This window comes from Cherax quadricarinatus, chromosome 38 (assembly GCF_038502225.1).
Source record: "Cherax quadricarinatus isolate ZL_2023a chromosome 38, ASM3850222v1, whole genome shotgun sequence".
Taxonomy (NCBI): domain Eukaryota; kingdom Metazoa; phylum Arthropoda; class Malacostraca; order Decapoda; family Parastacidae; genus Cherax; species Cherax quadricarinatus.
In genome coordinates, this window is record NC_091329.1 from 9,494,839 (window position 1) to 9,521,039 (window position 26,201).

General features: G+C 40.5%; 1 protein-coding gene across 4 annotated transcripts in view; it reads left to right on the forward strand.

The window, feature by feature from the left end:
* wb (wing blister) overlaps positions 1-26,201 on the forward strand; it is a 375,780-nt gene that overhangs the window by 108,087 nt on the left and 241,492 nt on the right. For all 4 annotated transcript variants that reach the window (XM_070092086.1, XM_070092087.1, XM_070092088.1 and 1 more), the window contains exons 12-19: positions 11,430-11,584; positions 11,939-12,041; positions 12,228-12,332; positions 17,556-17,698; positions 19,788-19,870; positions 20,928-21,064; positions 21,788-22,002; positions 24,226-24,420. In XM_070092086.1, the coding sequence (XP_069948187.1) occupies positions 11,430-11,584; positions 11,939-12,041; positions 12,228-12,332; positions 17,556-17,698; positions 19,788-19,870; positions 20,928-21,064; positions 21,788-22,002; positions 24,226-24,420 (1,136 nt within the window). The remainder of the gene's footprint in view (positions 1-11,429; positions 11,585-11,938; positions 12,042-12,227; positions 12,333-17,555; positions 17,699-19,787; positions 19,871-20,927; positions 21,065-21,787; positions 22,003-24,225; positions 24,421-26,201) is intronic.

Below are 26,201 nucleotides of genomic sequence, written 5' to 3' on the forward strand. Positions count from 1 at the left end.
CCTTACTAATAGGTATCAGTATGTCACCATTAAAGACACAGCATCAACAACACGGCCACTTGATACTGGAGTTCCGCAGGGAAGTGTCCTTGGTCCCCTGCTCTTCCTCATATACATCAATGATCTTCCAAATGTATCCCAACACCTGAAACCCGTTCTCTTTGCTGACGACACGACTTATGTCATCTCTCACCCTAATCTTGCCACCCTCAACACCATTGTTAACGAGGAGCTGATCAAAATATCGACTTGGATGACAGCCAATAAACTGTAAGCTTAACACTGACAAAACCTACTATATTATGTTTGGTAGCAGAGGAGGAGATGCACAAATTAACATTAAGATCGACAACACTCTAATTACCAGACATAATGAGGGCAAATTCCTAGGCCTATACCTTGACAACAACCTGAATTTCAGCACCCATATCCAACACATAACCAAAAAAGTATCCAAAACGGTTGGGATCCTCTCCAAGATACGATACTATGTGCTGCAAAATGCCCTTCTCACACTATACCACTCACTTATTTATCCATACCTCACCTATGCTATTTGTGCTTGGGGATCAACTGCAGCAACAAACCTAAAGCCAATAATAACCCAACAAAAAGCTGCAGTAAGAATAATCACTAAATCCCATCCCTGGCAACACACCCCCCCACTCTTCATAGATCTAAACTTACTCCCTGTTCAGTACATCCACACTTACTACTGTGCAATCTACATCTACAGGACCTTAAACTCCAATATCAACCTTGACCTAAAACGCTTTCTTGATAGTTGTGACAGAACCCACAGGCATAACACCAGACACAAACATCTCTACGACATTCCCCGTGTCTGACTAAACCTTTACAAAAATTCAATGTATGTCAAAGGCCCTAAAATCTGGAACACCCTACCTGAGAACTCTAGAACTGCAGACACATTTATCACCTTCAAAACTACCATTAGAAAACATCTTATCTCCCTGATACACCCTGTCAACTAACTACACGAATACCACCTGGTGGTTCACACTTACACTCACTCACCCATTTGACCATAAACAGAAATATTAATCTCAATCTTAAAATAATGAATCCTGTGATACTCCAATAGTGAAACTATGTACTGTGCCAAAACAAAAGCATTCACATTGCTAAACTCACAAACTAGTATTTAGTCACTTAGCCATAATACCAACTTACCTCATAATTTGTAATATTTTAAAATTAAGAATTAAACTAAATCTTCCCGAAATGCCTAGCCATGCTAAGTGTTTTAGTGGTACACTCTGTAATCATTATTTTACTACATGTAAACCACACAATAACCAAATTCTGTAAACTCAGCATTGTAATCCTTATAGAGAATAAACTTTGAATTTGAATTTGACTGAGTGTACTTGCTGCAAAAGTTTTAGAAAGTTGGCTCAGGCATGAAAAAAAGTTAGATTTTTGCAGTTTGGGGTAAGCTGGCTGCTTACAGCATATACTGTAGTGGTCCCATAAATCCTCAACAGATGGCCCACAGCATAGTAGCTGATAAAACAGATAGTTCTCAGCAGTCCACAGCTCAATAGTCATATAACTATCTCCAAACTTTTCTATATCAACAAACAAAAGGAGCAAGAAATATAAGGTTGGATAAAATTCTTTCTTGCTACTGTTATACCTGGAGTTTTACCTGGAGAGAGTTCCAGGGGTCAACGCCCCCGTGGCCCGGTCTGTGACCAGGCCTCCTGGTGGATCAGAGCCTGATCAACCAGGCTGTTACTGCTGGCTGCACGCAAACCAACGTACGAGCCACAGCCCGGCTGATCAGGAACTGACTTTAGGTGCTTGTCCAGTGCCAGCTTGAAGACTGCCAGGGGTCTGTTGGTAATCCCCCTTATGTGTGCTGGGAGGCAGTTGAACAGTCTCGGGCCCCTGACACTTATTGTATGGTCTCTTAACGTGCTAGTGACACCCCTGCTTTTCATTGGGGGGATGTTGCATTGTCTGCCAAGTCTTTTGCTTTCTTAGTGAATGATTTTCGTGTGCAAGTTCGGTACTAGTCCCTCTAGGATTTTCCAGGTGTATATAATCATGTATCTCTCCCGCCTGCGTTCCAGGGAATACAGGTTCAGGAACCTCAAGCGCTCCCAGTAATTGAGGTGTTTTATCTCCGTTATGCGCGCCGTGAAGGTTCTCTGTACATTTTCTAGGTCAGCAATTTCACCTGCCTTGAAAGGTGCTGTTAGTGTGCAGCAATATTCCAGCCTAGATAGAACAAGTGACCTGAAGAGTGTCATCATGGGCTTGGCATCCCTTGTTTTGAAGGTTCTCATTATCCATCCTGTCATTTTTCTAGCAGATGCGATCGATACAATGTTATGGTCCTTGAAGGTGAGATCCTCCGACATGATCACTCCCAGGTCTTTGACGTTGGTGTTTCGCTCTATTTTGTGGCCAGAATTTAGTTTGTACTCTGATGAAGATTTAATTTCCTCGTGTTTACCATATCTGAGTAATTGAAATTTCTCATCGTTGAACTTCATATTGTTTTCTGCAGCCCACTGAAAGATTTGGTTGATGTCCGCCTGGAGCCTTGCAGTGTCTGCAATGGAAGACACTGTCATGCAGATTCGGGTGTCATCTGCAAAGGAAGACACGGTGCTGTGGCTGACATCCTTGTCTGTCAGATATGAGGATGAGGAACAAGATGGGAGCGAGTACTGTGCCTTGTGGAACAGAGCTTTTCACCGTGCTTGCCTCGGACTTTACTCTGTTGACTACTACTCTCTGTGTTCTGTTAGTGAGGAAATTATAGATCCATCGACCGACTTTTCCTGTTATTCCTTTAGCACGCATTTTGTGCGCTATTACGCCATGGTCACACTTGTCGAAGGCTTTTGCAAAGTCTGTATATATTACATCTGCATTCTTTTTGTCTTCTAGGGCATCTAGGACCTTGTCGTAGTGATCCAATAGTTGAGACAGACAGGAGCGACCTGTTCTAAACCCATGTTGCCCTGGGTTGTGTAACTGATGGGTTTCTAGATGGGTGGTGATCTTGCTTCTTAGTACTCTTTCAAAGATTTTTATGATATGGGATGTTAGTGCTATCGGTCTGTAGTTCTTTGCTGTTGCTTTACTGCCCCCTTTGTGGAGTGGGGCTATGTCTGTTGTTTTTAGTAACTGTGGGACGACCCCCGTGTCCATGCTCCCTCTCCATAGGATGGTAAAGGCTCGTGATAGGGGCTTCTTGCAGTTCTTGATGAACACGGAGTTCCATGAGTCTGGCCCTGGGGCAGAGTGCATGGGCATGTCATTTATCGCCTGTTCGAAGTCATTTGGCGTCAGGATAACATCAGATAGGCTTGTGTTAACCAAATTCTGTGGCTCTCTCATAAAAAATTCATTTTGATCTTCGACTCTCAGTCTGGTTAGTGGCTTGCTAAAAACTGAGTCATATTGGGACTTGAGTAGCTCACTCATTTCCTTGCTGTCATCTGTGTAGGACCCATCTTGTTTAAGTAAGGGCCCAATACTGGACGTTGTTCTCGACTTTGACTTGGCATAGGAGAAGAAATACTTTGGGTTTCTTTCGATTTCATTTATGGCTTTTAGTTCTTCCTGCGATTCCTGACTCCTATAAGATTCCTTTAGCTTAAGTTCGATGTTTGCTATTTCTCTGACCAGTGTCTCCCTACGCATTTCAGATAGATTGACCTTTTTTAGCCGCTCTGTTATTCTTTTCCGTCGCCTGTAAAGAGAGCGCCTGTCTCTTTCTATTTTACATCTACTCCTCCTTTTTCTTAGAGGAATAAGTCTTGTGCATACATCGAGTGCCACCAAGTTAATCTGTTCTAGGCATAAGTTGGGGTCTGTGTTGCTTAGTATATCTTCCCAGCTTATATCGGTTAGGACTTGGTTTACTTGGTCCCACTTTATGTTTTTGTTATTGAAGTTGAATTTGGTGAATGCTCCCTCGTGACTAATCTCATTTTGTCGGTCTGGGGCTCTGCACATACATGTCTGAACCTCAATTATGTTGTGATCTGAGTATATTGTTTTTGATATGGTGACATTTCTTATCAGATCATCATTGTTAGTGAAGATGAGGTCTTGTGTATTCTCCATTCTAGTAGGCTCTATTATTTGCTGGTTTAAATTGAATTTTGTGCAGAGATTTAAATGCTCGTGTGAGTGAGAGTTTTCATCAGAGCTGCCTCCTGGTGTTATTACTGCAACAATATTATTTGCTATATTCCTCCATTTTAGGTGCCTTAAGTTGAAATCCCCCAGGAGCAAGATGTTGGGTGCAGGAGCTGGAAGATTTTCCAGACTGGTCAATTTTTAACAGCTGTTCCTGGAATTGCTGGGATGTTGCATCCGGAGGCTTGTAGACTACCACAATGACTAGGTTTTGGTTCTCGACCTTTACTTACCTGGAGTTTACCTGGAGAGAGTTCCGGGGGTCAACGCCCCCGCGGCCCGGTCTGAGACCAGGCCTCCTGGTGGGTCAGAGCCTGATCAACCAGGCTGTTGCTGCTGGCTGCACGCAAACCAACATACGAGCCACAGCCCGGCTGATCCGGAACTGACTTTAGGTGCTTGTCCAGTGCCAGCTTGAAGACTGCCAGGGGTCTGTTGGTAATCCCCCTTATGTGTGCTGGGAGGCAGTTGAACAGTCTCGGGCCCCTGACACTTATTGTATGGTCTCTTAACGTGCTAGTGACACCCCTGCTTTTCATTGGGGGGATGGTGCATCGTCTGCCATGTCTTTTGCTTTCGTAGTGAGTGATTTTCGTGTGCAAGTTCGGTACTAGTCCCTCTAGGATTTTCCAGGTGTATATAATCATGTATCTCTCCCTCCTGCGTTCCAGGGAATACAGGTTTAGGAACCTCAAGCGCTCCCAATAATTGAGGTGTTTTATCTCCGTTATGCGCGCCGTGAAAGTTCTCTGTACATTTTCTAGGTCGGCAATTTCACCTGCCTTGAAAGGTGCTGTTAGTGTGCAGCAATATTCCAGCCTAGATAGAACAAGTGACCTGAAGAGTGTCATCATGGGCTTGGCCTCCCTAGTTTTGAAGGTTCTCATTATCCATCCTGTCATTTTTCTAGCAGATGCGATTGATACAATGTTATGGTCCTTGAAGGTGAGATCCTCCGACATGATCACTCCCAGGTCTTTGATGTTGGTGTTTCGCTCTATTTTGTGGCCAGAATTTGTTTTGTACTCTGATGAAGATTTAATTTCCTCATGTTTACCATATCTGAGTAATTGAAATTTCTCATCGTTGAACTTCATATTGTTTTCTGCAGCCCACTGAAAGATTTGGTTGATGTCTGCCTGGAGCTTTGCAGTGTCTGCTAAAACTAGAAAAATGACAGGATGGATAATGAGAACCTTCAAAACTAGGGAGGCCAAGCCCATGATGACACTCTTCAGGTCACTTGTTCTATCTAGGCTGGAATATTGCTGCACTCTAACAGCACCTTTCAAGGTAGGTGAAATTGCCGACCTAGAAAATGTACAGAGAACTTTCACAGCGCGCATAACGGAGATAAAACACCTCAATTACTGGGAGCGCTTGAGGTTTCTAAACCTGTATTCCCTGGAACGCAGGAGGGAGAGATACATGATTATATACACCTGGAAAATCCTAGAGGGACTAGTACCGAACTTGCACACGAAAATCACTCACTACGAAAGCAAAAGACTTGGCAGACGATGCACCATCCCCCCAATGAAAAGCAGGGGTGTCACTAGCACGTTAAGAGACCATACAATAAGTGTCAGGGGCCCGAGACTGTTCAACTGCCTCCCAGCACACATAAGGGGGATTACCAACAGACCCCTGGCAGTCTTCAAGCTGGCACTGGACAAGCACCTAAAGTCAGTTCCTGATCAGCCGGGCTGTGGCTCGTACGTTGGTTTGCGTGCAGCCAGCAGCAACAGCCTGGTTGATCAGGCGCTGATCCACCAGGAGGCCTGGTCACAGACCGGGCCGCGGGGGCGTTGACCCCCGAAACTCTCTCCAGGTAAACTCCAGGTAAACATCATTTGAGGCATTAAGCAGTTCTGTGCAAACAAGTGACTCTGCAATGTACAGGCCAACCCCCCCCTTTTGCCTGTTCACTCTGTCACATCTGTATAGGTTGTAACCTGGGATCCATATTTCGTTGTCCAAGTGATCCTTTATGTGGGTCTCAGTGAAAGCCGCGAACATTGCCTTTGCCTCTGCAAGCAGTCCACGGATGAAAGGTATTTTGTTGTTTGTTGCTGGCTTTAGACCCTGTATATTTGCAAAGAAGAATGTCATCGGACTGGTGGTATTGTTGGTACTGGGGGGGGATTTTTTTTCCGGCATTATAGTGAAATTTAAGTGGAGTCAGCAGTGAAAAGAGAAATGACTCAGTCATCTACTGAGCATTTGTGCTTCATAAACATCAAGAAGCACTTATATATCAACGAGTAAGAGTACTGTACATTTGTTGGTAGAGGAAAATAGTTTCTTGTTAATTTTTTATCATATTTTAAAGTGATCAAAGTGTGTATTAAATTTATGTCAGTGGTAGAATTTTAGTCTACTGTTTTCTTTGGCATTAATGCTATACCCATTTTCTTTGGGGAAAGCCATGCCCATTTTCTTTGAAATAAGTAGATGGTATACTGTTTTAAACACAAGTTTACCCCATCTCTCTTCTTTACCGAAGTAATTTATTTAGTAAATCTGTTTTTAGTTAGGGTTTGGGAATATAATGTACTGACAAGCCCATCAACAATGTAAGGCATCAGGTAGGGTAGGCTCCAAAACCTGGTGGTCCCTGGTCAAGGACAGACAAGGTTATCTGCCTGATGAACTTATTCCACCTCTAAATCGACAGGATGGGACCACCTCTACTAGTAGTCAAGAGAAGGCGGACCTCTTTGCTGAACACTTTGCTACCAAAATGCAAGTTCCTGATCCAGCAAGGGACCCTCCTTGGCTAGCTGCGAGAACTGTGTCAAAACTGTCAGTGGTGACAATAAGGCAGGAGGAGGTGCATTTCCTACTTAAATCGCTTGACCAAGAAAAGGCTGTGGGCCCAGACAAGTTGAGCCCAAGATTGTTGAGAAGATGTGCAGACCAGCTAGCAGCACCTCTAACTCGCATCTTTCAGCACTGCCTAGTACAGTGTAAATGGCCCTCTCTATGGAAAGAGGCAAATGTAGTCCCTGTTCACAAAATGAAGAGCAGAGCAGAAATCAGCAACTACAGACCAGTGTCACTCCTGTCAATCACTGGTAAGATCCTTGAGACAATAATCTCAAGACAAATGACAGAGTTTTTTGACTACCACTCACTACTTTGTGATCGTCAATATGGCTTCAGGAAAGGTTACTCTGCTGCTGATCTGTTGTTAAACCTCTCCACTAAGTGGCACCAGTCACTGGATGAATCCAAAGTCAGCTGTGTGGTAGCACTGGACATTGCTGGCACTTTCGACCGGGTGTGGCACCAGGGCCTCTTAGCAAAACTTCAAGCAGTGGAAATTGCAGGCTCTACGCTATGTCTCCTCAGTGATTACCTTCATGGTAGATCTCTAAGTGTAGTTCTCAATGGAATGGAATCAGCAAGACATCCTATTGGGGCAAGTGTTCCACAAGGAAGCGTGCTGGGTCCATTGTTATCGAATGTCTACTTCAACGACCTTCTTCATCTCATCCCAGAATCACATGCATATGCAGACGACTGTACACTGACATTCACTTATCCAAGAGAAGAAATGCCAGCTGCTCTAAGCTACATCAATCACCAGCTGAGAGCTATATCAGCTTGGGGAAATAGATGGCAAGTAACATTTGCACCTGAGAAAACGCAAATGATGATCGTCTCTAGGCACCATGATGGTAATGCTGGTGCAGTAGTAAGGATGAATGGGAGGATGTTGGCACCTGGAGAAGAAGTTGATATCCTTGGGGTGAAATTTGACTCCAAACTAACCATGAAGAACCACGTTGTAAATCTTGCAAACAAGGCAGCCAGGAAGCTTACAGCACTTCGCCGTATCTCGCATCTGCTTGACAGTAGGGGTTGCAAGATCCTGTACGAGGCACAAGTACGCTCACACCTTGAGTATGCTCCACTTTCTTGGTTTGCCTGCCCCCCCTCTCATCTGCGACTGCTTGACAGAGTAGAGAACAGAGCAAGACGTCTCATCTCTCGCCTGGACCCATCCTGGATAGATCTGTCATTTCAGCAGAGCCTTCAACATAGGAGGGATGTGGGTGGCCTTACTGTTATGTACAAGGCCAATATTGTCAAAATACCACACTTGGATCCACTTCGAGGACAGCGTGAAACAAGCTTTTATGCCACAAGACAGGCAGAAAGCAGCAACTTCACTCTGGCTGTACCCTTCTCCAGAACATCACTCCATCTGAGATCATACATACCCAGGATGACTCGAATATGGAACACATTCGTACAGCATAATGATGTCAACGAGATAGTCAGTTGATCAAATGAAAATGCTTGCCCACAGATGGCTCCAACTTCATCCTGTTCCCTACTTGTATGTCTCATAACAATAAAAATGCTTTCAAATGAGCTGATGTAGGTAACAGCTCTTAGCTTGCCAATAAAGTTAGGAATCCTTAACCTGTAAATAGCCGTCAATAAAGCTAGGGATCCTTAACCTTGTCAAACCCTGTGTATAAAAAAAAAAAAAAAAAAAAAAAAAAAACTTATTATGTTGACGAAATAGGAAATTTTCAGAAATTTGTTTTGCATTCTTAGAGGTGTCATAATCCTAACCCAAATTTTCCCATATATTATTTTCAGTTCATAACGCTGGGTCACAACTACTTGGAAAAGACCCGGGCTGGGAGAGTACCGGCGAATAAGAAAAAAAAAATTATGTAAACTTAGAGTATACCTGGAGTCAATTCCCCTGTGGCTCGGTCTGTGACTAGGCCTCATGGTGGATCAGGGCCTGATCAACCAGGCTGTTACTGCTGGCCGCACGCACCCCGACGTACGAACTACAGCCCTGGTGGTTAGGTACTGACTTTAGGTGCCTGTCCAGCACCTTCTGGAAGACAGCCAGGGGTTTATTGATAATCCCCCTTATGTATGCTGGGAGGCAGTTGAACAATCTTAGGCCCCTGACACTTGTTGTGTTGTTGTCTCTTATTGTGCTAGTGGTTCCCCTACTTTTTATTGGGGAGATGTTGCAATGTCTGTTGAATCGTTTGCTTTCGTAGGGAGTGATTTTCGTGTGCAAATTTGGTACCAGTACCTCTCGGATTTTCCAAGTGTATATCGTGCATCTCTTCCCACCTGTGTTCTAGGGAGTACAGGTTGAGAAACTTCAAGCATTCCCAGTAATTGAGGTGTTTTATCACAGTTATGTGTGCTTTGGTTCTCTGTACATTTTCTAGGTCAGCAATTTCACCTGCCTTGTAAGGCGCTGTTAGGGTGCAGCAATATTCCAGCCTAAATAGAACAAGCTACCTAAAAGTGTCATCATGGGCTTGGCATCCATAGTTTTGAAGGTTCTTATTATCTATCATGTCATTTTTCTAGCAGACATCTTGGAAAGTGAGATCCTATGACATTATCACTCCCAGGTCTTTTACATTAGTTTTTCGGTCTATTGTGTAGTTGGAATTTATTTTATATCCTGATATAGTTTTAATTTCCTCATGTTTTCCATATTGGAGTAATTGAGATTTCTCATCATTGAACTTCATATTGTTTTCTGTGGCCCATTTAAAGAGTTGGTTGATGGTCCACCTGGAGTCTTGCTGTGTCTTCAGTGGAGGACACTGTCATGCAGATTCGGGTGTCATCTGCAAAGGAAGACCTGGTGCTGTGGCTTACATCCCTGTCTATGTCACATATGAGGATGAGGAACAGGATGGGAGCAAGTACTGTGCCTTGTGGAACAGCGCTTTACACAGTAGCCGCCTCAGACTACTCTGTTTACTACTACTCTTTGTGTTCTGTTTGTTAGGAAATTACAGATCCATCTTCCAATTTTTCCTGTTATTTCTTTATCATGCATTTTGTGCACTATTACACCATGGTCACTCTTGTCAAAGGCTTTTGCAAAGTCTGTGTATACTACATCTGCATTTTGTTTGTCTTTTAGAGCATCCAGGACCTTGTCATAGAGGTCCAGTAGTTGGGACAGGCAGGAGCAACCTGCTCTAAACCCATGTTGTTCCTGGGTTGTGTAACTGATGGGTATCTAGATGAGTGGCAATCGTACTTCTTAGAACTCTTTCAAAGATTTTTATAATATGGGATGTTAGTGCTATCAGTCTGTAGTTCTTTGCTATTGCTTTACTGCCACCTTTGTGGAGTGAGGCTATATCATTGTTTTTAGCAGCTGTGGGATGACCACTGTGTCCATGCTTCCTCTCCATAAGATGTTAAAAGCACATGATAGGGGTTTATTGCAATTCTTGATGAACACGCAGTTCCATGAGTCTGGCCCTGGGGCAGAGTGCATGGGCATGTCATTATCACCTTTTCAAAGTCGTTTGGTGTCAGGATAATATCAGATAGGTTTAAGCCTACGAAATTCTGTCTTGCTTGTAAAAAATTAATTTAGGTCTTCAACTCTGTCTGGTTAGTGGCTCACTAAAAACCTAGTCATATTGGGACTTGAGTAGCTCACTCATTTCCTTGCTGTCATCTGTGTAGAACCCATCTCGTCTGAGTATGGGCCCAATACAGTGGACCCCCGGTTAACGATATTTTTTCACTCCAGAAGTATGTTCAGGTGCCAGTACTGACCGAATTTGTTCCCATAAGAAATACGTATTGTGAAGTAGATTAGTCCATTTCAGACCCCCAAACATACACGTACAAATGCACTTATATAAATACACTTACATAATTGGTCGCATTCGGAGGTAATCGTTATGCGGGGGTCCACTGTACTGAATATTGTTCTCGACTTAGATTTGGCATAAGAAAAGAAATACTTTGGGTTTCTTTCACTTTCATTTATGGCTTTTAGTTCGTCCTGCATGTCTTGACTCCTGTAAGATTCCTTTAGCATAAGTTTGATGTTTGCTATGTCTTTGACCAGTGCATCCCTTCGTATTACAGATATATTGGCTACTTTAGGCCGGTCTGTTATTCTTTGCCTTTGCCTGTATAGGGATTTCAGGAGCATAGCCATTACATTATTGGAGGTTATACTATTTTAGGTTATTTCACCAGGTATTTGTTTTAGTGCTTGTACCTTTATTTTGAAAGTTCGCTTATTTTGGTTTAAATTATTGTGGTGGGGAATTTACAAAGTAAATCAAATCTTTATTTTTGTAAACTCTTAAAGATTTTGTATATTGCACTGTACTGAATATATTACAGTACAGTATTTTATGATTACCAAATAAATTTCAGGGTCAACCTTACATATAACATTTAATAATTTCATATTGATCTCTTTCTAGGTGTCACAACATGAAAACTGGCATGTAACAGATTTGTTAAGGAGGAGGGTTGTGGCTGCTTCTCAGGAAGGAAAGAGTGTCAGGATTGCACATGATGATATGGCTACATACAATGCTTATTACTGGCTCGCTCCAGATGATTACCTTGGAACAAGGTACGTACCCATCATTGACGTTAATTTTTTCAGGATTAGTGTGGAATATAATTGATATATTCACCTTTCTTTTGATATGCTGTATCAGGCAGACTTTATCTGAGAGATATTTTGTGGGCTTTTTAAGGCATTGTTCACTGACATCTTTAAGTTACAACCAGAAATTTTTTATTTGATTTAAATACCTCAAATTGAGGTGTTCATATCAAATTCTACACCAAACCATAAGTGCTGCAGAAGTTCACCCTGGGTCACACCTCCTCTGTGGGAAACAACTGACGTGTTGAAAAAAAAAATAACCCTGTGCCAGAATGTGGTCAGACCAAAAAGAAATTCTTTTTGTTTACCCCTTAGGATCACATCATACGGACAAACACTAAGCATTAAGGTGTCTTGGATAAAACTTCGAGGAGATACATCTGGCCAGCCAACCCGTTGTCCAGATGTCATCGTTGAGGTGAGAATATAAGTACTGTACAGTATTCAAAATTTTTACATAATTTAATAAATTATTATTTTATTCAAATTCATTTTTAAAAGACTTGTTTTTGCTTTACTATTTAAAATGCTTTCATTGTAAGAAAAACCAGGTACAGTACATATTTTTTAATACAGTAATTCTTAATGAAATTTGATTTTATAGGGTGCTGGATACCGCATTGCATATGGAGACAGAACATACCGACGTGGGAAAATAGCTCTGCTTGAAATTCCATTTTATGAGCATGATTGGTTCCATTTCTCCAAGGTATGTAGTGCCTATATATATTTGCAGTTTTTACAGTTTCTTTGCTTTCTAGAAATGAATAATTTATTCCAGGTATTTTACTGTAAATGAGATTGATTAGATTTCTAAATATTTTAATGCTTGGTGAATAGTAATTCTGTACTGTAGATTCAAGCAATTTTATCCATGGGTATTATATTCCTAGAGGCACAGAGAATAATAAAAATAAAAATTAATTGATAATATCTGTGACCATTGAATGAACCTTAAAAAACTCAAATGAAAAGCATTTTTAAAAGTTAACATTGGGAAGTCAGAAGCATGATGTCAAAGGAGAATCATTCCGATATAATTTGTTAGAAGTGGCAGCTGGATGTTCTGGTGCTGAATTGGTTGCCATGGTATACCCGAAATGACTCTATGGATTATTATTACATATCATTATTTTATTATATAAAGCTTGGTAATATATATTAATATTTTCAAAAGAAGAAAATTGAAAGTGAATACAGGAAAGAGTAAGGTTATGAGGATAACAAAAAGATTAGGTGATGAAAGATTGGATATCAGATTGGAGGGAGAGAGTATGGAGGAGGTGATTGTATTCAGATATTTGGGAGTGGATGTGTCAGCAGATGGGTCTATGAAAGATGAGGTGAATCATAGAATTGATGAGGGGAAAAGGGTGAGCGGTGCACTTAGGAGTCTGTGGAGACAAAGAACTTTGTCCTTGGAGGCAAAGAGGGGAATGTATGAGAGTATAGTTTTACCAACACTCTTATATGGGTGTGAAGCATGGGTGATGAATGTTGCAGCGAGGAGAAGGCTGGAGGCAGTGGAGATGTCATGTCTGAGAGCAATGTGTGGTGTGAATATAATTCAATTCAAATTCAAATTCAAAGTTTATTCTCTATAAGGATTACAATGCTGAGTTTACAGAAATTTGGTTATTGTGTGGTTTACATGTAGTAAAATAGTGATTACAGAGTGTACCACTAGAACGCTTAGCATGGCTAGGCATTTCGGGCAGACTTAGTTTTATTCTTAATTGTAAAATATTACAAATTATGAGGTAAGTTGGTATTATGGCTAAGTGACTAAATACTAGTTTGTGAGTTTAGCAATGTAAATGCTTTTGTTTTGGCACAGTACATAGTTTCAGTATTGGAGTATCACAGGATTCATTATTTTAAGATTGAGATTAATATTTCTGTTTATGGTCAAATGAGTCAGTGAGTGTAAGTGTGAACCACCAGGTGGTATTCGTGTAGTTAGTTGACAGGGTGTATCAGGGAGATAAGATGTTTTCTAATGGTAGTTTTGAAGGTGATGAATGTGTCTGCAGTTCTAGAGTTCTCAGGTAGGGTATTCCAGATTTTAGGGCCTTTGACATACATTGAATTTTTGTAAAGGTTTAGTCGGACACGGGGAATGTCGTAGAGATGTTTGTGTCTGGTGTTATGCCTGTGGGTTCTGTCACAACTATCAAGAAAGCGTTTTAGGTCAAGGTTGATATTAGAGTTTAAGGCCCTGTAGATGTAGATTGCACAGTAGTAAGTGTGGATGTACTGAACAGGGAGTAAGTTTAGGTCTATGAAGAGTGGGGGGGGGTGTTGCCAGGGATGGGATTTAGTGAATATTCTTACTGCAGCTTTTTGTTGGGTTATTATTGGCTTTAGGTGTGTTGCTGCAGTTGATCCCCAAGCACAAATAGCATAGGTGAGGTATGGATAAATAAGTGAGTGGTATAGTGTGAGAAGGGCATTTTGCGGCACGTAGTATCGTATCTTGGAGAGGATCCCAACCGTTTTGGATACTTTTTTGGTTATATGCTGGATATGGGTGCTGAAATTCAGGTTGTTGTCAAGGTATAAGCCTAGGAATTTGCCCCCATTATTTCTGGTAATTAGAGTGTTGTCAATCTTAATGTTAATTTGTGCATCTCCTGCTCTGCTACCAAACATAATATAGTAGGTTTTGTCAGTGTTAAGCGTAAGTTTATTGGCTGTCATCCAAGTCGATATTTTGATCAGCTCCTCATTCACAGTGGTGTTGAGGGTTGCAAGATTAGGGTGAGAGATGACATAAGTCGTGTCGTCAGCAAAGAGAATGGGTTTCAGGTGTTGGGATACGTTTGGAAGGTCATTGATGTATATGAGGAAGAGCAGGGGACCAAGGACACTTCCCTGCTGAACTCCAGTATCAAGTGGCCGTGTTGCTGATGCTGTGTCTTTAATGGTGACATACTGATACCTGTTAGTAATGTAAGATTTGAAATAAGCAAGCACATGGCCTCTTATACCATAATGATCAAGTTTGTGGAGTAGGATGTCGTGGTCTACTGTGTCAAAAGCTTTTCTTAGGTCAATAAAAATTCCTAGTGGATATTCCTTATTTTCCAATGCTGTGTAAAGCAGATCTAGCATTTTTATGATTGCATCATTAGTGCTTTTATTTTTTCTGAATCCAAATTGGCAGGGGTTGAGTATGTTTTGAGCCGTTATAAATGAATACAGTCTCCTGTGCACGAGTTTCTCAAAGATTTTGGATAGCAATGGTAAGTTAGATATTGGCCTATAGTTGTTTAAGTCTGTAGGGTCACCACCTTTATGTATTGGTGTAACCCTTGCCATCTTGAGTAGTTTCGGGAAGGTGCTAGTCTCTAGTGACTTGTTAAAGAGTAATGAAATAGCATGCGAAAGGACATGGGCCGCTCGCTTGTACAGTAATGGTGGGACATGAGACAGGATAGGATAGGATAGGATAGGATTTCGTTCTGATTTTTAACCCCGGAGGGTTAGCCACCCAGGATAACCCAAGAAAGTCAGTGCGTCATCGAGGACTGTCTAACTTATTTCCATTGGGGTCCTTAATCTTGTCCCCCAGGATGCGACCCACACCAGTCGACTAACACCCAGGTACCTATTTGCTGCTAGGTGAACAGGACAATAGGTGTAAGGAAACGTGTCGGAATTTCCACCCGCCGGGAATCGAATCCGGGCCCTCCGTGTGTGAAGCGGGAGCTTTAGCCACCAGGCCACCAGGCCTGATTCCCCGAGTTATTTTTAAGTGACTTTATAATCTCGGTGACTTCCGTGGGCTCAGTTGGTGCAAGATAGAAGGAATTAGGGAAATTCCCATCTAGGTAGTCCCCGGCATGGGCATTGGTATGTGGGATTTTACTGGCGAAATTAGATCCTATGGTTGAGAAGAAGTCGTTTATCTTGTTAGCTGTGTCAGTGGGATGTAGTGGTGTTTCATTAGGTTTAGTTAGGACAATATTCTTGGTTTTTCTCAGTTTGTGGGTCCCTAGAATCTGAGAGAGTGTTTTCCAGGTCTTTTTTATATCTCCTCTAGTGTCTGTGAATCTACTGGAGTAGTATAGTTGTTTGGCTTTCTTTATTACTTTGGTGAGAGCTGATGAATAGTGTTTAAGAATATCTTTGTGTATTAGGCCTTGTCTATATTGCTTTTCATATTGGTGTTTCTTGTCAATGGATTTCAGAATGGTGCTGGTTAGCCATGGGCAACCAAGCCGTTTGTTTGTGATCTGTTTTGTTTTTATAGGACAATGTTTGTTGTATAGTCTAAGTAATTTGTTAAGAAAAATGTCTGTCCAGTCATCAATACCATTGGCCTTGGAGAATTCTGTAGGCCAGTCAACAGTCTCTAGGTCAGCTGTGAACTTCCTTACTGAGGCCTTGTCATGGAGTCTAAATGAGACTTTGTTGTATTCAAGTGGTGGTTTACTAATGTTTGTCAGGAGGAAGGTAGGGTAGTGGTCTGTAGTGCTATCTGTGATTATCCCTGATTTAAGGGGGGCTAGTATATTGGTCCATATGTGGTCTATTATGGTTGCACTTGTCTCAGTGAGCCTGGTTGGTTTAGTTATTGTTGGTATGAGAAGTGTGTTGTTCATATTGTTGATGAAATCAGTTACAGGCTGATCATCTAGTAAGCCAAGGTTGATGTTGAAGTCTCCAGCTAAGAGAAGGTGGTGCTATTCATTTGTCTGTTTGTTATTAGTGACTTTAATTTCTCACTGAAATTTGGGATGTTTGTGTGAGGTATCCGGTAAATGGCACCGATTGTTATAGGCGTCTTAAGGTTTTTTACAGTAAAATTAGCAAAAATGTATTCCCCATATTCATCACTAAAGCAAGTGGTGCTAATACAAGATAATTGGTTAGAGTAATAGATTGCAATACCACCACCAACTTGGTTTGGTCTGCAGTTGTGAATTGCTGTGTATCCTGGTAGAGGGTAGATATCTATTGTGTCTTGCTTAAGCCAGGTCTCAGTAAGAATAATGCAGGAGAAGGGTGCAGAGAATTCATAGTTTGGAAGTTAGGAGGAGGTGCGGGATTACCAAAACTGTTGTCCAGAGGGCTGAGGAAGGGTTGTTGAGGTGGTTCGGACATGTAGAGAGAATGGAGCGAAACAGAATGACTTCAAGAGTGTATCAGTCTGTAGTGGAAGGAAGGCGGGGTAGGGGTCGGCCTAGGAAAGGTTGGAGGGAAGGGGTAAAGGAGGTTTTGTGTGTGAGGGGCTTGGACTTCCAGCAGGCGTACGTGAGCGTGTTTGATAGGAGTGAATGGAGACAAATGGTTTTTAATACTTGACGTGCTGTTGGAGTGTGAGCAAAGTAACATTTATGAAGGGATTCAGGGAAACCGGCAGGCCGGACTTGAGTCCTGGAGATGGGAAGTACAGTACCTGTAATCTGAAGGAGGGGTGTAAATGTTGCAGTTTAAAAACTGTAGTGTAAAGCACCCTTCTGGCAAGACAGTGATGGAGTGAATGATGGTGAAAGTTTTTCTTTTTCGGGCCACCCTGCCTTGGTGGGAATCAGCCAGTGTGTTAATAAAATTAAAAAAAATTCAAATTTACCAGTATTCTTTAAAAATATGTTTCTTTTTATTTTAGTCTTGGCTAAACATAAGCAGTTTCAGCTGGAGATAAGAAAATCGATATATAGAATTATAGCTAAGCCTGAACTGTATTGAGTAAGAAAGTAAATTTATTTAGATACAAGTACATATAGCACAATTATCATAATTAGTAACATATGTGTAAATTAACTAGTACTATAACCCCCAAAAAAGTCAAGTGACATTTCCAGAGATGAGCTGTAACATTTTTATAATATTTATAATATGTATTTGTGTTGGATGCTGTCTATAAAATGAATTGTATGTTTGTTATTGTAATTACATGTTAATAGTATTTTTTTTTTACTTTCAGGATATTGCAGACATTGATCTGGACACTAAACCTAAGGAGTATAGAGGACGTTCTGTATCTAGGCAGGAGATGATGGAAATCCTCAGTTCATTTGAAACATTAATGATTAGGGCCAGATTCCATACTGTCCAAATTGAAGGAGTGTTAGTATAGTACACATAGATTTTTTGTAATTACTTTTGTGAGGGGGGATGAGCTGGAGCTCATCCCCCCTCTTGACTTATGATATGCCATATGTAATATGTATACTGTACTTATGTGTGCTGTACAGTGGTACCTCGACTTACGAGTTTAATTCGTTCCATGACCGAGATCATAACTCAATTTGCTCGTATGTCAAATCAGTTTTCCTCATTGAAATTAATTGAAATACCATTAATTCATTCCAGCCCCCTAAAAACCACCCCAACTTTTTTGCTTCAGTTTTTAAATAAGAAAAATGTATTTCTTCTTTCAATAAACCAGTCGTATCTCACCGAGGCAGGGTGACCCAAAAAGGAAAACAGAAGTTTCTCTTTTTAATTTTAGTAATATATACAGGAGAAGGGGCTACTAGCCCCTTGCTCCTGGCATTTTAGTCGCCTCTTATGACACGCATAGCTTACGGAGGAAGAATTCTGTTCCACTTCTCCATGGAGAAAAAATGTATTTATAAATAAGAAATGATTTTTGCCTTTTTTTTGCCAGGTCCCAGCAGTGTTTTAGAAATGCTGGAGTATATATGAAACTCATTGAAGCACCATGTAAGATGAGTGTCACTCCACTGCCACTGGAGTGACACTCATGGAGTGACATTTGATGATCATGCACTGCCTTGGCTTTCTTGTTTGTCTGTCTGTTTGTTTGTCTATCTGTCTGTCTCTGTCTGTCACTCCACTGTCAGTGGAGTGTCACTCATGGAATTACATTTGATGATCGTGTACTGCCTTGGATTTATTTTTCACTGTTACAAATTAGCATGTCTATCTGTTTGTTTCTCTCTATCTGTTTCTATCTGTCTATTTGTCTGTCTTTCTAGCTCTGTCTGTGTTTACCTCTGTCTCTGCTTATCTGTCTGCCTGTGTTTCTTTCTGTCTCAGAGAGAGAGCTGCTCATGAACCAACAGGTATTACACACGATGCAGAGTTGGTCACATCTGATTCCTGAACAAGTGAAAATGTGTATTACTTGCCAGTCGTGCTTATTATATAATGCCTTTTATCTACAAGCATAGTATAGCACTTCGTCTGGTAATTTACAATATGTATAACTGTATTTATGGGTACCTGTGAGATAGAGACAGAGATACAGACAGTGATAGCCAGACACAGATAGATACAGACAGAAGGAGATAGAGACAGCCAAAGCAAATCAATCAGCCAACCGGCCAGCCAGCAGCTGGCCATCCAACCAGCCAGCCTGCCGAACATGTATTACAGATGTTCAAGAGTTGCTTCTCTTTACTTAGGGCATACATTATAGAACATTCTGACAGGATGACACTACTGGTATCAAAATTGAAAGGATGTTACACTTCTTTCTTTCTTTCAACACACCGGCCGTATCCCACCAAGGCGGGGTGGCCCAAAAGGAAAAACGAAAGTTTCTCCTTTCAGATTTAGTAATATATACAGGAGAAGGGGTTACTAGCCCCTTGCTCCCAGCATTTTAGTCGCCTCTTGCAACACGCATGGCTTACAGAGCAAGAATTCTGTTCCACTTCCACATGGAGATAAGAGGAAATAAACAAGAACAAGAACTAAAAAGAAAATAGAAGAAAACCCAGAGGAGTATATATATATCTGCTTGTACTTGTATGTGTAGTGTGACCTAAGTGTAAGTAGAAGTAGCAAGACATACCTGAAGTCTTGCATGTTCGTGAGACCAAAAAAAGGACACCAGCAATCCTACCATCATGTAAAACAATTACAGGCTTTCGTTTTACACTCACTTGGCAGGACGGTAGTACCTCCCTGGGCGGTTGCTGTCTACCAACCTACTACCTAGGAGGATGTTACACATTGGTTATTATCAAGGTTTTTTATATTTCCCCTCTCCTGCAAATGGCAGCATATCTGAAGCTCGCTCATAACTCTGATTTTGGCTCACAACTCAAAGCAGAAAATTGATTGAGCGACGGCTTGTAACTCAGAAAACTCTTAAGTTGGGGACACTCGTAAGTCAAGGTACCACTATATTATATTTCGGAGTAAGTTAACTATATTTCTCATACTTGTTTCTTTCAAACTGCAGGCTTCATAATGTATTCCTTGGGTATGGAGCTGAAGGCACTGCGGCTCTTGTTACTGCTGTTGAACGCTGCAATTGTCCTATAGGTAACAGAAATTTTCAGTACCATGTTTCTTAATATTTAAAACTGTCAGTAAATTTTAATAAATACAGTACTATACAGTTTTCAATTTATTTGGTAAATTGTTTGCAGGGATGCATGACTGCCTCATCAATCCTGAGTATTCTTTATCAGGAGTTTGAGTCATTTGATTTCATGTTAATGAGCAGCATACATAGATAAATTGTGAGAAGTTACAATAATTAGTGTTTACATCATCTTTCATCTATATTCCCCATAGGTTCATTGTTATAAACTCATTATCAATATTAGCACTCAAAACAGTTAAAAATTTTATGTGTTTGTTTCCAAAGCATCTATACTGTATATCTAAAGTACAGTACCTTGTTTCCACATTATGTACCTCATACTCATATTAGGCTGGAAGCCAAAAAATTACAGACTCTTTAATTAATAGTCCTCTGTATTTTTTTTTCAACATCTTGGCTGTATCCCACCAAGGTAGGGTGACCTAAAAAGAAAAACTTGCGTTTTTCTTTTTAAATATAGTAATCAGTACAGAAAGGGTTACTAGCCCCTTGCTCCCAGCATTTTAGTCACCTCTTACGACACGCATTTCTTAGAGAAGAATTCTTTTCCATTTCCCCATGGAGAGTCCTCTGCATATATGGAGATATGCAGTACTGTTTATAGATGCTGATTTAAGCTTCAGTCATTGATTTCAATGTTTTTTCATATAAAAAATATGTATATAGTATTTGCATCTTAAACTTAATCAGTAGAGCTAATATGTATGGGGTGGGGGTAAACATAAAAAAAAATTCTATAGTGTATATTATTTTTCAAATTGTACAGTACAGGGGAGTGACCTCAAGTCTTAACATACCTTAATTAAATTTATTTATATTTTATTCTTTTGTCGTGCATCACTAACCAAGCTGTTAATATACTACATGGATATTTATCATTATACTATGGATGTTTTTGTTTATTAATTCATTATAGAGTAAAATTTCACACAATTTCCTAATTTGCATGTAGAAATTAGGAAATATATTTATTAGTAGTTTTTTATTATCTAGGATATAGTGGCCTGTCGTGCGAGTCTTGTGAGCCTGGATACCGGCGGGTGAACAACACTGTGTATGGTGGGGTCTGTCAGCAGTGTCATTGTAATGGTCATGTGGAATCGTGTGATCCTTTCACCGGTATTTGTGGGGTAAGTCTAACAAAAATTAGCAAGTAAATAGCTTTTATAGATTAACTTAATGATGCTGTGTATCATTTACTGTTATTCACCCATTACAATGTATGGGGAACACTTTGAATTAAATAATCTTGTAACCTGTAGATAAGTGGTTCAGAGAACCGATAAGTTGATAAATTAGACACTTGTTCAACACTTGGGTATCATTATTGTGAAAACTCCTCCTGATCTTCACCATTTTTCCTTGTATTAGATGGTTGGAGCCACTGTGTGGCAAAACATTTCCATAATAAAGATACCTAAGTGTTGTGCATGTGTCTAATTTATCAGTCCTTCAACCTGCTTATATGTTCAGTTACTTGAAGATAGCACTTGTATGCAGCTTTGCATTATTAAAAATTGTAGCACTTGTATGCAGCTTTGCATTATTAAAAATTGTAGCACTTGTATGCAGCTTTGTACAGCATTATTAAAAATTGAGAAGCTTTATACATATTTTTTCAATAATTCTCAAATAGTTTGTAAATTTCACAAATTTTGCTCCAATAATTATTGTATAATTTAGGGCTGAAATACTTGTAAAAGTTTTTATAGTGATTTTTTTTTAAGTCCTAAGAAAGAGTGGATGTAAATTATATAATAGCTAGTAATAGATAACTGACGATTAATTATTGGTTTATACAGAAGTGCCAACAAAATACAGTAGATAAATAATTTTTTTTTTTTTTGTTACAGGAGTGCCAACACAATACTGTTGGTGTTAACTGTGAGAGATGTGCTACAGGGTACTTTGGTGATGCAACCTTGGGCACTCCTGATGCTTGCCATGCATGTGAGTGCCCACTACCACTTGGATCTAACCACTTTACTCCTAGATGTATCCCTGACCTAGATCTAGGTGGCTACAAGTGCCAGTGTCCAACAGGGTATGAAGGACCAAAGTGTGCAAGGTAAGGAATTGAATCTGTCCTCCTCTTTATTGGTTTGAACTTCATTGCCTCCCATTAACCAGGGTGCTGGATGACCCCTACAGGTCATACAGTGTCATTTTACCACTTGGCACAAGTTGAGGAAAGTGTGTTTGTGTGGTAAAGTAGTTCTTGTTCCAAAATCGAAGAAATCTAAACTTACTGAGAGTCCTGCTGAGAAAATGCTCACTGGAGTTACTGCACTCCACATGCTTGTGTGTTGGTACACTTCCTTATGAATACTGCACTAATACAGTTAGTCATACATAATGAAATATGGAAATGAGAACTTTTACAGTGTTTTACTGTTTATTGTTGGTCTAACACTTTCCTGAATGTATTATTAATGCATTTCTTATCATTCATTGATGGTTTGCTTACATTTTAAAGAATGTGTTCAAACCATACCACAGGCAGGGATAGAACCCACGATCAGAGAGTCTCAAAACTCCAGACCGTCGCGTTAGCCACTGGACCAGCTAGCCACAATAAGATTCGTCCAACTAGGTATATTTCTACACCATAGGAAGGTTAGCATAGGCACCACTGTGACCACAAATGCAAATTTTTACTGACGAATCTCCAGCTAGCGTGGTCGTGACGAACTCTAGCTCAAGTCCCCTCAAAGCCATTAACATGACTCACGAAATCGTAATGACACGATTGCAAACAAACCATACCACAGGCGGGGATAAATCCCGCGATCAGAGTCTCAAAACTCCAGACCGTCACGTTAGTCACTGGACCAGCTAGCCACAATAAGATTCGTCCAACTAGGTACATTTCTACACCATAGGAAGGTTAGCATTGTGGCTAGCTGGTCCAGTGGCTAAAGCGACAGTTTGGAGTTTTGAGACTCTCTGATCGCGGGTTCTATCCCCACCCGTGGTATGGTTTGTTTGCAATCATGTCATTACGATTTCGTGAGTCATGTTAACGGCTCTGAGGGGACTTGAGCTAGAGTTCGTCACAGCCATGCTAGCTGGAGATTCGTCTATAAAAACTTGCATTTGTGGTCACATTGGTGCCTATTTAACCTTCCTATGGTTTAGAAATATACCTAGTTGGACGAATCTTATTGTGGCTAGCTGGTCCAGTGGCTAACGCGACGGTCTGGAGTTTTGAGACTCTCTGACCGCGGGTCCTATCCCCGCCCGTGGTATGGTTTGTTTGCAATCATGTCATTATGATTTCATGAGTCGAGTAATGTGTTCAAACTGTTGCATGGTTTATTGGCAAATGAAGCAAGTGTGTGGATTCCACATTTTTTTTTTCAACAAACCGACAGCCATATCCCACCGAGGCAGGGTGACCTAAAAAGAAAAAGAAAAAAGTTTGTCTTCTTAAATTTAGTAAGTTATACAGGAGAAGGGGTTACTAGCCCCTTGCAACTGGCATTTCAGTCACAACTTATGACATGCATGGCTGCCACAGTGATGTAGCTCAAAATTCAAAACTTAGTCCATTCATAAAGTTTTAAAAAATTGGCTTAATGGATTTACCGGATCCCTTGTATCTTCTTTAATTACCAGTATGTTGCCTTATGACTTTCAGTATTAATGCTCTTCTCATGGGAGGTTCCTTGATGCTGGTGTGGGGTTCTTGATCCAAGGATTCAACTTGTTTTCCCCTTCCTTGGAATGAATGATTGCTTCTAATTCCCTAGGGTATCCTTATATGAACCCTATGGATTTAATTCTTCCCTCTTTTATAGAGGGATTCAGGGAAACCAGTTAGTTGGGTTAAGGTCCTGGAGTTGAGAATGCCAGTGTGTGTGCACTGAAGAAGGGTGGAGGCATTGCAGTGGGAGGGTAATCTGAATTATGATGTCAGTACATGTTTGGAAAGATGGTGCTTGAATGAGCGATGGTTACTGTGTTTTCTTTATTGGGTCACTTACCTTGATGGGAGATGGCGGGTGAGGTAAAAAAAAAAAATGCTTCTGTGGTCTTCTTTCAGAATATATTGATTGTATTCAATAAATGAAGTTAAAATGTTTAAAATTATTGTTATCAATAAATTATTATTGATAAAATATGCTTTAATAAAATTAATTGTAAATTATTTTTTTTAAGTTTTTGAGATAGTAATTTCACCTTTGTATTCATATTTATGAAAGTTTTCACCTATTGTATTAAATAAAACCATTAAAGAAATGTGAAATAATTAAAATGTTATAATACTGTAATTTGCAATTTTTATTAGGTGTGCTGATGGTTACTTTGGCAACCCACTCATCCCAGGCAACTTTTGTCAGCCGTGCGAGTGTAACGGCAACATTGATTTGCGAGAAAGAGACAGTTGTGATCGTCATACTGGCCAGTGCCTAAAGTGTGTTGGGCACACTGCTGGCTGGCATTGTGAAAAGTGCAAAGAAAACTTTTATGGTGATCCAAAAAGGTAAGAATGTAAAATTTAAAGCTTGACTTGCTTGTTTATTACTTGTACTTCAGTGTATTATCGGCTCTTTTCTGAATTGGTTATTGTATTGCCTTTGCTACATTTTTCTTGTACAGAATCTCAATTGAATCTGTCAACACTTATAAACACAGTGTTATATATAATTCACAAATGTTCTAACATGTGATTTTTCAGTGTTTGATTTATACAATTCTCTCGTTTACTTGTGGTCTGTTCGCTGATACTATTGTGCAGTATGCAACACTTTGAGTCTTCCTTCCTATATAAGCTTCCAATAAAAAAGATAATGCTTGTTAAAACTTTCTTTCCAACAATGAATTTTAATTTACTTGTTCCTTAATCTTTCCTTCTGCCCTTCCTCTTTTAATGCAGGTTTTTTAAAGCAGTTGTTACTACATTGACAACATGCCTATGCACTCAGCCCCGGGCCCAGACTCGTGGAACTCTGTTTTCATTAAGAACTGCAAGAAACCCCTCTCGCGTGCCCTAAGTACACTATGGAGGAGGAGCTTGGACATGGGTGAAATTCCACAGTCACTTAAAACAACGGATATAGCCCCACTCCATAAAGGTGGCAGCAAAGCATTAGCTAAGAACTATAGACCAATAGCTCTGACATCCCACATCATAAAAATCTTTGAAAGAGTGCTAAGAAGCAGGATTGCAAATCACCTGGATTCCCAAAATCTGCACAATCCAGGGCAACATGGGTTCAGGGCAGGTCGCTCCTGCCTCTCACAACTACTGGATCACTATGACATGGCCTTGGATGCACTGGAAGAAAATCAGAATGCAGATGTAATATACACAGACTTTGCAAAAGCATTTGACAAATGCGATCATGGCGTAATAGCCCATAAAATACGTGCTAAAGGAATAACTGGGAAAGTGGGGAGATGGATCTTCAACTTCCTAACAAATCAAACACAAAGAGTAGTGGTCAACAGAGTTAAATCGGAGGCTGCCATAGTGAAGAGCTCTGTTCCACAAGGCACAGTACTCGCCCCCATCTTATTCCTCATCCTCATATCAGACATAAACAGAGATATACACCACAGCACCGTATCATCCTTTGCAGATGATACTAGGATCTGCATGAGGCTGTCATCTGCTGAGGACGCGGTTAACCTCCAAGAAGATATAAACAAAGTTTTCCAGTGGGCAACGGTAAACAATATGATGTTCAATGAGGACAAATTCCAACTACTCCGTTATGGAAAACTGGAGGAGATAATAACTAGAACAGAGTATACTACTGACTCCGGCCATACAATAGAGCAGAAAAATAATGTAAGGGACCTGGGAGTAGTAATGTCTGAGGATCTCACTTTCAAGGATCACAACAGTGCCACGATCGCACGTGCAAAGAAAATGATAGGATGGATAATGAGAACTTTCAAAACGAGAGATGCCAAGCCCATGATGATTCTTTTCAAATCACTTGTTCTCTCTAGGCTGGAATACTGCTGTACATTAACATCTCCATACAAAGCAGGTGAAATCGCAGATCTAGAGAGTGTACAGAGATCCTTTACTGCACGTATAAGTTCTGTCAAGCACCTTAACTACTGGGAATGCTTGGAAGCACTTGACTTGTACTCGTTGGAATGCAGGAGGGAGAGATATATCATAATCTACACTTGGAAAATCTTGGAAGGAATGGTCCCAAATCTGCACACAGAAATCACTCCCTACGAAAGTAAAAGACTGGGCAGGCGATGCAAAATGCCGCCAATAAAAAGTAGGGGCGCCATTGGTAC